Consider the following 11,397-nt stretch of genomic DNA (forward strand, 5'->3'; position numbering starts at 1 on the left):
AGGCAGCCTCATCAGTCCATTTGGACTTCATGAAAACAACTGATATTGGCCATGGAAAAGGGAACTAATTCTTCCCATTAATCATTATAGGGTTTGTGGGGAAGAATGTTGTCTCTGGATAGAATTTCAAAGAACCTTTGTTAGGTAGCTGCAATTTCCTGTGCACTGAGTACCTCTGAGTTGCAACTTCTGCAATAAGCTGAGAGATTTCTACCTGCCACTTGCAGATAGCAGAGTTATCTTGTGTTCAGGTATGGTCACAAATCTGCTCTAGGTCTGAAAGATGCAGCTTTAGCATGGATGAGGCAATGATTATAGCCAACACTATGAAGATCAGTGGATAGGGCATGAGAGATCTCCTTTGTGTTAGGTTTGAACCCAGTCTCAGAGGCTTGGGAATACAACTTCACATGAAGTCAGTTGCAGGATGAGAAAGCAGCAAATAACCTGTATCATGCAACAAAGGAATCAAAAACATTCTTCAAGTGAAAGGGACCATCACTAACCTACATGGTCCAAAAATCAAGCACAAGGAAATACGAACATTAGCACAGGCTAAGAACATGAACCAGCCTCCATAAAACTAGGCAGGAAATAGAGCTCCTAGACTTAGCTTTTTGCAGTTTTCTGTTACTGTTTATGGAACTTGTCTTCATTATCAGATTCACTGTAAAGCTAAATCAGTTTAAGGAATAGAAAATCTAACACAAGCAGCCTGGTCCTGGCAGCAGTCTTGCACTAAGCATCTGTGTACTCTGCTGGAACATGAGCTCTGTGTCCTTGCTATCGCACAATGCTCAATTTAAGCAGAGAAGCAGTCTCTTATGCCCATCCTCTTCCTAGTTGGTTGTTTGTTCCCTTATACATAGCGTACATCAATCCCACCCATTTGCCATAACAACGTTCTCACTCTGGATCCCACCCCCCTTTTTTTTTGACCATATTCTACCAAGGCTGGTGGTTGAACTTTTTTCTTCCTCCTTTGAAGTGAAGCCTGGATTTTTTGTATATCTATTTTTATTTTTGCAGAACTAAAAATACTGCTAACAGGACCCCCCCAATACCTAAGGTACATTAGCACCTGAAGTGAATTAGTGAATTCTAACATAAACCACAAGTGCCTACCTTACCTTCATATTGAATAATAAACATTAAGCCTTCACAAAGTACAGAAATGCATTTGTTACAAAGTATTACGAATGTATTATTTTGGCACCTTATCTACTTCTGCTCATCACAGGACTTATTTCTTTCAACCGTGTGTCCGTCTCCCTCTCACGCCAAAGCCTGACCTCTACATAGGTGACACTGTGTTACTTACTATAGCACATAAACCTCCTTTACTACTGTGGTGAGTGTACAGTTGTGGGACAGCATATCACATTGCACAAGCACTTTTATTGAATTAAGTTATATTTAGCTTTATTAGACCTGGTTCTCGGACAGAGGCTGGGTAACCATGATGTCACGTGGAAAGAGTACAGAGGAGAAAACACAGGTGGGCTATGAGGCACCAGAAAGACTACTACAATGGTTCTCATCCTTTGTTTCCTTTTAGGGATCTTATGTAAGTATCTGTAGTACTCACATGGTAACAACCTACTATTTTGTTTCAACCTCACCTCCACTAAAAGGAAGGTTCAAGGAAGCTTTAAGTACTTAACAAATTTCCTGTCACCAATGGCCCCTAATGCATGCAAATCTTAGTTTTTAAAGCTTTTTGCTCTCTCCACTTAAGGTTAGGAAGAATCTAGCTAAGATTCTTTCTTCACAGATCTTTCATTTGCTGACTTGAAATCTAAACACTACAGAAGTAGCAGCTCAACCTACATTAAGCAGTTCAGTGACTGAAGCTTAACCAAATTCTGTTGCTGTATATACAGGACTGTAAGAATGAAGTAGATGTTAAACGTACAATTAGCAAAAAAGATGTCACTTAAGCAGGAGCAGCACATCCATGGAGCAAAACAGTCCTGAACAGGTTCAAGCAAGAATACAAAATACTCCAAATTCTAAGTGTGTAAGAGCAGCATGAAGTTAATTCTGCAAGCTTTACCTCCAAATAATATCTGGTACAGAGTGAACAGATAGGTTAAGAGAAGACTCCTGCCATTACTGTACTATCCAGAAAAGCTTTTCCTTTACAACAAAAGAGTTGCAGTACAGAAAGCAGAGTCTGTGTAGTTTAATGAATAACATGGCCTATCCCGTAGGCATTTGAATTCCTTTTGAGGTCTACAGTGTGTTAACAAGCATGCCTGTTAGCAGTCAGACTACACATTGAAGCAATAGTGCACTATCCAGTTTGCTGTTAGAAGGATATTGAGTATTCTGAGAGCCAGCTTTCAACAACTTCTCATACAAGTATTTTACCATTTAACAATAAAGAGCTGAATTACAAGAGCTCAAACACCTGAATTACTGCAGAAAAACTAACCATTAAATATGAAACTGGCTTCTATTCATCGTCCGTTAATGAGTACAGTTATATTAAAAACTGTTAAATGTTTAAATATATACCCTACAATGGCAAATTAAATACAGATTGAATTCAGCTCAAATACCAGCTGCAGGTATCTACTTGTATTCAAGCTGAAAGCTGTCACTATCTGCTGTAAGTTAAGAGCTTCCTGAGTTCTCTATGTATTGCCAATCCATAGTTTCACAGTACAGAGATCACAAATAAACACATTCATAGCTCAGGTCAACAGAACAAGGAGTTCAGAACTTTAAGGCTGCATACAAAAAGTCTTCTTGGAAGTCTGCCTTAACATGGATCCCTTCAAGTGCTATTAAAGCTGACTGAGTAACATTTTATTTTCCGTAACTAAGAATGGTTATACTTCAGTTATGCAGATTTTTTTTCCACCTGACTGATCAAAACATGCCAGAATGGGACTTAAGGCAAAGACATATTAACTTCAAAAAAAAAATCAGTATTTTGCATTAAACAGCTGGAAAAATTAGTATGGCTTTAGAATTGTAAGTGAAAGGAAAAAGGACATGAACTAAGTAAGAAAATTATCTTCTACTTAGGGACCCATAGTGACACATCAGGCAATTACAGAAGACCTGAAGGTAATTTATGTTAACTTACAGTAAACACATTAGAGATGAAGTACCACTGACATCAATAGGAATGTAGTGAGACTAATGTTTAATATCTAGCATTGTTAAGAAACTGACTTCTAGTGAAACAAAAATGGAATGCTGATTTCATAAAAATATATATACATATAAAAGTTTCTTTGTGTCAATTCCAGAACAGTTTCTCTAAAGTAGTGCTTCTAGAACTTCAAGTTTTAATTATAATCAAAGTATTTATCATTTGATTAAAGTTGGCAAATTACATTCTTATATTAACATTTGTACTTGACACCTTCCTAAATAGAAAGTATCACTATCTCAATAACGGGTCACTCATGAATGGGGATTTCTTTTGCTCCCTCAAGAAAGCAGCAGAATATTATAACTTCAGTATTAGAGTGGAACCCATTTGTTACTTTATCTACTACACCTTTCCCACCCTCTTACAGAGCCAGCTAGTCAAAAGTAACTTGGCCAAAACAAAAAGTCAACAACAAGATGAACTGGGTTTCGGTTTCCGATGAAGGTTTACGGTATCTGTTTGAATAAATTGTTCTGATCTGTCTTCAGAGGCTAGGACTCGTCTAACTGCTTCTTCAAAGGCTGCTGCAACATTAGTGGCATCTTTTGCACTGGTTTCAAAATAGGGATGATTACCGTTATTCCGGCACCAGTCTTGGGCTTCTTCAGTAGAGACTTGCCTTTCATTGATATCAACTTTGTTACCCAGTATCACAAATGGAAAACTTTCAGGCTCCTTGACATCTGCATAATAAATGAATTCTTTCTTCCAGTTGCTTAGGTTTTGGAAGCTTTGAGAGTCATCCACACTGAAGGTAAGCAGGCAACAGTCAGAACCTCTATAGAAAGGAGTCCGCAAGCTCCTAAAACGTTCCTGCCCTGCCGTGTCCCATATCTGCATTGTAACAAAGTGTCCATCCACTTCCAAATCCTTATTTAAGAACTCCACACCTATTGTATGAAACAGTTGTGCATCAAACTTGTTGGTGACGTATCTGTTCATAAGGGAACTCTTCCCAACTCCGCCATCTCCTAGCAGTATTACTTTAAGGAGTGATGATTTTGTTGCCATTGTTACAGGAAGAGATCCTCCTAGTTTCCTAGACCTGTAAAGATCAAGAAAATGGTTAAAAAAACGCAAGTTGGGAGCACAAATTTTTATACACAAGTATCTAGAAAGTGTTAAAAGTCCTCCAAAATCTGCTTCATGAAAAAAATAGGATAACTATGCTAAGCAAAGTGTAGGTACTCACAGTAAGAGCATCCACTTAAGAATGTTTAAGAGTTGTCTCTTGCACAGACCAGTCTGCACAGCACTTGTAAGCAGTGTACTGCATGATTTACCAGTCTGTCACTTAAAACACTTCTCCCCAAAAAGCCTCCAACATTTGTGCAGAAGGGGTATTACAGAAGATCAGTGCAAGGATTCCTTTATGTTGATTGAAAGTGCCATAAAAGAATTGAGCAAGACAAACTTTTAGCACACGTGCCTTTAATACTCACTTCAGTCCCACAGTTCATTAGCAAAGTTACGCTTTATTATGCAGCAGTGAAGAGGAAGCTTTATCCCTAACACAGGACACCAATTTTTATTAGAATTATTGCTTATTTACTGGAATTACTAAAATCAATTTGAAGGGAATACTGTAATCTACAGAACAAATACGAGTGCTGTAATTGGATTTTAAAAGTCACACAGCTTGCTTTTGTCACTGCACTGGTACACGAACATTCAATATTTTACAGTTTACTCCGTGCAAAACAGCTATGGTGAAACAAATACTTATATTACAACTGCTAAAAAAGCAAATTCACTGCTGCTACTTCAAACAGTACTCAAGATGCCAAATACCTGGGACGAGTCTACAATGCCAGATCACTCGGTATGTGTAGGCTTGCCATAGTAAAACGTGAAACCCTAAAGGTGCTAGGAAAGAGTCTGGCTGCCCGCATGGGGACAGTCAAATTTGTGCTACCAATTCAGCTTTTTAAATAATAATAAAACCCTTTAATGCTAAAGTCTCATTTATTTATTTATTTATTTGAAGCAGTTTGCTCATCAGTGATTTGGCCCAAGGTTTGCTCTTATTGCACTAGTGTCATCTAATACTATTTAAAAGTACTTTAATCACTAAGGGGTCAAGGTTCATTTTAATGAGCCCAAACATAAGTTTCTACACAAGGAGAACCGCTGCTCCTGTAAGCTCTTTTACTATCTGAGTGGTAAAGTAATTCAGCCAAAACAGGCTTTTGTGAAAAGAGTGTCTATTTAAAATGGAAACAGGTCATAGGCAGCCCGGTCTGTCTCCTCCTCTGAAGGAAGGAATGTGGTCTTGCTAGTTGTAATTAGCGTTGCTGGCATATACATCACCCCACAGAGCATGGTTATGGAATTAATACCTGATACAAGCTGGCATAGGAGTCATATGACTGTGTTCTGCCTTAGAATCAAGGCCTACAATAGAAGCTAGACATTTCAGGAATTTTTTTCATCCCTAATTTTCCATCTTTGAATGTGTACTTGTTGGACACAATCTACAGTAAAACACAAGAAATGCTTTACAGTTTGAGAGTAGCTGAAGCCTCAATGCAAGAAACCTTCAAAATACAAGGAGGAATGTCTGCTCTCATTATAAATTATTCAGAGGAAGGGGTTTCATTTATATTGCAAAGTTAAAAAGAATATTTATAAATCCCTATACAGGTTTGTATCACAACAGTTTTAACGTTGCTTAATAACCACAAATGGATCATGTAGTTACCTTTCACAGAACTATGGGGTAATCGCTATGGCTCAGGATACAAGCACATCCCATTTAATACATGTGAACAGCCTTCTTGGAATCACTGGGCTACTAGCATGTGATTTCCAGGTTCATGGTGAAATCTTTTAAAATGGTCCAGGTCTTCATTAGTCTCCCTAATTCCTACCATTAGTTAACCGGTTATTTGAGCTACTTTATTACATAGTAGCAATTTCTTAACAAATAATGCATTCATGAAAGCAGAGAGTACTGAATGTTTCCCTGTTTTTCCACTTCACTGAAGGGAACACCTTACAATATTTCTTTTTCTGTCCTATGAAATCAAACATACCATAAGAGACAAAACGAACAACCAACCAACTTATATAGTTCTGACTGGTATCAAGCACTTGTTTCTTTACCTCCTATAGTTTAAAGAACTGTGGTTAGACTGCAGTTACTATCATGAAATCGTTTAATTTAAACCAAAAATAAAGTAAGGAAACTGTTACGCAGTATCTGCTACTTTTGTGCATCCGTGATCTGTTAAGTTAATTTGCACACCTTGAACTATCTGAATTACTGCAGTGAGGCTAGGAGACTGCTGACCATAAGAACACTTCAGCCAGGCGCACAATTTGGTATCAGCCACAAACCATAAAAGCATCTCTTCAGCTAGAGCCAAACCCTGGTGCTTCTATACCAAGAGCTACAGAAACCAGGACCGATAAGACCAGCAGTTAACATTTTTGTCAAGTTTTTAGTCTGAAAAGTAATATTTAATGGATATTTTTTCAGTCATTTAAATATGAGCTTACAAGCTGTATTTGAGGCTCCAAAGAAATATGTTTAAACGCAGTAAGAAGCATTTTTGTTTGGAAGCAGCAAAAACTTTATACATTTACAGGTTTTGTTTACGGTAAGGGACACATCTGTGGCTCAACTGATTAAATATGCAGTTTAGAGCATCTGCAGAACCTGGATGGCAGTTTCCAGTACAGTAGGCTGTCGCATTTTTTCCACTTAAACATCTTTCAAAACAATTTAATATTTCTAAAATAACTTCATTTTTGGAATTGTTCAACCCCCCCTTCCCAAGTAACAAAGTCTTAACACTGAAAAAAAAAAAAACTACAACAGAATCTTTCAAAGGCTGGGAGAATTTAGAGAATTGATGTTATTTCTCCTATTACATATTTTAAACTTATCCGTGTAATACATTTTTGACAATCTTTTCTGGGGAAGAAACAGTCAATATCTGATATAATATTCCTGAGGATTTATTACCTTAATTGTTCAGTTTAAATCATCATTCAGCACCTGAAAGCAAAAGAAAAAACTTAATTTCCAATGTGCATCTGATAGTTTTTAACCAACATCAAAAACTGCAAGACACCGCAGAATTACAGACAGATTTGTTCCAGTTACTTCTCGCTGTGCTGCACACTTCATCTAACGTAAAAGCAACGTCAATCCAGTGCACGGAGAAGTCTGCAAAGAGATTTTTCCCTCATTCTGATTTTCAGTCCCAAACTAGAAATCCAAAACAAATAAATAAAAAGCAGCCCCACTGCGGTGCGTTTTGGTAACCACTTCTGAATTTCTTCTTCCAGCTTATAAGGTCATAAGCTCTGGGATCACTGACTTCAGTATTCCTGTTAGAAGCAGGGAAGAGTTTCTACTAAATGCCATTTCTAACACGATCATGTACCGTAACACAAAATGTTATTTAATTATTCCCCTCCCAGAATACTCCTTTTAAACAGTGAACTGAGTTACAAGTCTGAAACATTTTCATTAGCAGTCCAAACATTTCCTGGCAAGACTGAAAACATGCAACTTCAAAAAATAAAACCAGTTCGCATTATAAAATCTTTGATTTCCAGCCCTTCAAAGCTTATTGGACAAGGTAATGTTTTTTTTTCTATCTTGGTTTTAATTCCATGCTGACAGCTTCATAACTGCCTTTTTATTTTGAGTGCAGCTACCTCTTTCAGCAATTAGATGTTGAGGCAACACTCAAAAAAAAAAAAAAAAAAAAAAGCAGCAACATGCAACCAGCCTAGGAATGTGCCTTTTAGTCTATTAAATTATTTTCATAATAAAGGGGGGTGTGCTTATAGCACATACTGCCAAAGGCCAAAAGAAGACAGGTGCTGACATCAAGTTTTGGCTACCTGTACTACTCTATAGACAGCACAGTACCTGCATAGGATCTGATTCCAGCAGGTTACAACCTCACTTAAAATATTAAATGAACAGCATCAACTGGACTTCTACCACGGTGGGAACATGCACAGCAACACACCATTAAAAGTGAACAAAACCACTGCAAGTTAAGTTAAAAGATAAAGTGAGGGTGCAGATAAAATAGAAACCAGCACAAACTGGATCCATCACAACTGGCCCACTGACTTCTCCCAGCATTCTTGAAGAATCAGATGCAAGTGACACTTGCATTTTCAGTCTATTCTTTCTCCTCTTATACCTCCTCTCTGACTTGATTATTTTAATCATGATTTTCAGCCAGCAGTCACTCACGAACCATCCGCTACACACGATCAAAACTGAACCCAGAGGTTTCCTTGAAGATATGCACTGCACTGTCCTCGAGGTCATTCTTTAAACAATTTTCTTTAAACTACAAGCCTGCAGTTTTCCAATACTTGCTTAAAACTAAAGTTCTTAAGAAGTACCCATTTGACTTGGGGAGAGAAAAAAAACACAGCATGAGGCAGACTCAAGTTTGTATTGGGCTGTAAATAAATGTGATTAGGTAGAACACTTTCAGCCAAGCCTTCTGAGAGGAAAACGTTAACAAAGTTAACTCTGTTAAAGGTTAACACCTAAAAGAAAAAAAAAAACACAACACCATCTCAAAGGCACTGACAAGCACAGTCAGTACTTCAGCACTTCCATAACTGACATAACAGAAACACCAACATTTCAAAATCTCCTATCAGTTCTCAAACTTACACATTTACAGCACACCCGTGGCAGCTTTGAAGCCTATTCATAGTTTTCCTTGCTAAGCCATCAAACCACAGATACCAGACACGGCTAGTTTAAAATGGCAAACCAGCATTTGGAGTATCCAGTCAGGCAAAAATACTTGCCTTGTGGTAACAATGTAAATTCACTCCCTTGGTTATTTTTTCTTAAAGCTAGCTAAGTATTTGACAATATTTCTCATATTAACATAGAAAAAACCCTGTCTCCTATGTTTTTTAAGTTGCAGTGGCCCATCAGATAATGACATAAATTACTTCTCTGGAAGATCTCTGGAAAAGAGTCACAAGAACTAGCAGAGCTGCAAGGGCAGGGGCAAAATCCACAACTAAGTGTTAAAGGCTACCTTATGCTCGGTGTTTGTGGAGTCTTTAAAACTCTCAGCCCTCAGTTGCTGCAGTGTAGCTACATTTACCACCTACAGTAAATCTGAAAGTTACCACAAAGCTGAAAATAGAGGAGAGAAGCAAATTTACCTCATATTTTCCCCCAGTTACCTAATCCTCACCCACATATTTAAAAGGTACTGCTTTACGTTTTGGCCAGTTAAACAGCACAAGAACTGCTTTCAGCATGTAAGAGGCCACAAGCCTGCTCAACCTTGAAACATTCTGCTTTACAGTTGTGTGCTGTGAATACATCACAGGCTCGGCCATGAAGGCTCTAAATCAACCTTCCCCTCCTGGGAGGGGGCACACAAGAGCCCTGGATCAGGACCAGCCCTTCATGGGTGGGCACTCACCAGTGGCCCTGTTCTTGGGAAGCCTGGCAGCCTTTCAGTCGCATGGCTTGACCTACTGAGATCCTAATCACCTTGCAGGTCTTCCTTCCTGCATCTACGATTGCAACACTGCACTATTATCGCAGTTTGTGTTTTGGGCTGGATAGATTAATTTGATGACGAGTTATCTGAATATCATCTCTACTCGTAAGCAGGCTGGTTACCTAACAGCAGAATAAAACTCAAGTTCATCCTTGATAATTTGTAGTATGAAAACAATGCAAAATGGATTGACATTAAGCTGTTGCTATTCATTTGTACGACCAAAAAGTTACATTTTAGGGTTTATTTGTAAGGTTACTTCTAACTCCTGTGCAGCACTCTACTTCCAGCAGTTGCCCGGCATGACTCAGGACAATGAAAGCAGCAGCAGCTGCCAAGAGCAGGAATCCTTTAGCCTGCATGACCGTTGGATCATGAAGTCATCCCAGTGTCCACTGCCAAAATCACTTTATTTATTATAACTTAGATCTAACCGCAAACTCAATAAGAATAACTTGTCAGGAGAAATGCCTACATTTATAACCCTGGGAGTTTCATCTTGTACAGAGCCAGCCTTCTCTTTCCATCTCATTCCCCACTTTCAAGCAGAACGAGCAAGCTTGTTTACTCTGACTTAATCTGAGTTGACATTTCTCAGCAGCTCACAGTAGAGCATCTCCCAGCTTAAACATCCAATGTCTGTCAGCCGACTACAAAACAACCTTGGGTGCTACTTGGTCCAACACTTCTGAGAATTCATGAGATCACGTTAATTGACATTCACCTTTCAACCCTGTTCCATTACTGCTTCCATTCTGTCAGTAATTTACCGAGCAACTATTTCTGCTCACCTGTGCTCATTTTTCTCCTCTACATTAGCTTCCCTTTTCCTCCAAGGACTCTTAGCAGTAGCAACCCACGCTGGCCAGCCTTACATTGGGAATATGTGCTCTTCCCTATATGAGCCTGTGACCAAAGCGTCTGAAAAAGGTTTTGGATATGCCCGAGGAGTAACTCTTTCCCCTGGTCTGCTGTTATAGCTTATCACCTTATAAACTGCTAAAAAAATATATATATATATATAAACACACATAAAAGTCCCATCCCATCTTCCCCCCCCCCCCAAAAAAAAAAAAAAATCATGCACTAAAAAACAAACAAACAAAAAAAATAAAACACTAGCAACTTCAGATCTGTACAATACTTTACAGACAGTGGCACAAACACCCCTGGAACAGGTTTCAGCAGCCGGCGGGCTCCCCGCACCAGGCCTGCGAGCGCGGAGCCCCCCCCCAAGAGGGGATCCCCTCGCCCCGGGGCTCCCACCCCCACACCCGCGGGGCTCCTCCCGGGGAAGGGGAGCCCCCCCCAAGGGCAGATCCCTGCGAGGGGAGCCCCCCGGGCCCGTCCCGGCGCTACCTGCCCGCGGCTGGGGGCCGCCGCCGCTCCGAGCCCCGGCTCCGCCGCCGCCGCCCGCCACCCTGAAGGGAGAAACAACATGGCGGCGCTGGGGGGGCGGCGCGGTCACGTGACGCGGCCACGGGCCCGCCCCGCCGAGCGCCCGCCCCCAGCCCTGGGGTCCCCGTGAGGGGATGGGGAGGGGGGGGAGGGAAAATGGCTGCCGGGGGGGGTGCAGGGGGAGGGAAGGGGGTTTGGGAGCGCAGCCCTTGTCCCGCTGCGATTTGTTTTCCTCAGCTGCTCTGAGTTAACCCTTCAAACGCCTTTATTGAGTAGCCGCGGCTCAGTTATTTGTAAATTGCAGCGGCAGCGTCA

General features: G+C 40.1%; 1 protein-coding gene across 2 annotated transcripts; it reads right to left on the bottom strand.

Annotated features, from left to right (window-relative positions):
- Positions 1 to 1,378: 1,378 nt before the first annotated feature.
- Positions 1,379 to 11,166, bottom strand: RAB9A (RAB9A, member RAS oncogene family). 2 transcript variants are annotated; one of them, XM_027447781.3, is made up of 3 exons: positions 11,044 to 11,166; positions 7,140 to 7,172; positions 1,379 to 4,214 (listed from the first exon to the last, which is right to left on the bottom strand). In XM_027447781.3, the coding sequence occupies exon 3, from the start codon at positions 4,178 to 4,180 to the stop codon at positions 3,575 to 3,577; it is 606 nt and encodes a 201-aa protein (XP_027303582.1). In that variant the 5' UTR covers positions 4,181 to 4,214; positions 7,140 to 7,172; positions 11,044 to 11,166; the 3' UTR covers positions 1,379 to 3,574. The 2 variants fall into 2 exon arrangements, with proteins under 2 accessions (XP_027303582.1, XP_012950910.1); XM_013095456.5 differs by lacking the exon at positions 11,044 to 11,166 and adding an exon at positions 10,476 to 10,600.
- Positions 11,167 to 11,397: the final 231 nt, after the last annotated feature.

Source organism: Anas platyrhynchos, chromosome 1, assembly GCF_047663525.1.
Source record: "Anas platyrhynchos isolate ZD024472 breed Pekin duck chromosome 1, IASCAAS_PekinDuck_T2T, whole genome shotgun sequence".
NCBI lineage: Eukaryota > Metazoa > Chordata > Aves > Anseriformes > Anatidae > Anas > Anas platyrhynchos.

Excerpts from the sequence above, each read along its gene's own strand:
- RAB9A (XM_027447781.3), bottom strand. The coding sequence starts at position 4,180 with ATGGCAACAAAATCATCACTCCTTAAAGTAATACTGCTAGGAGATGGC.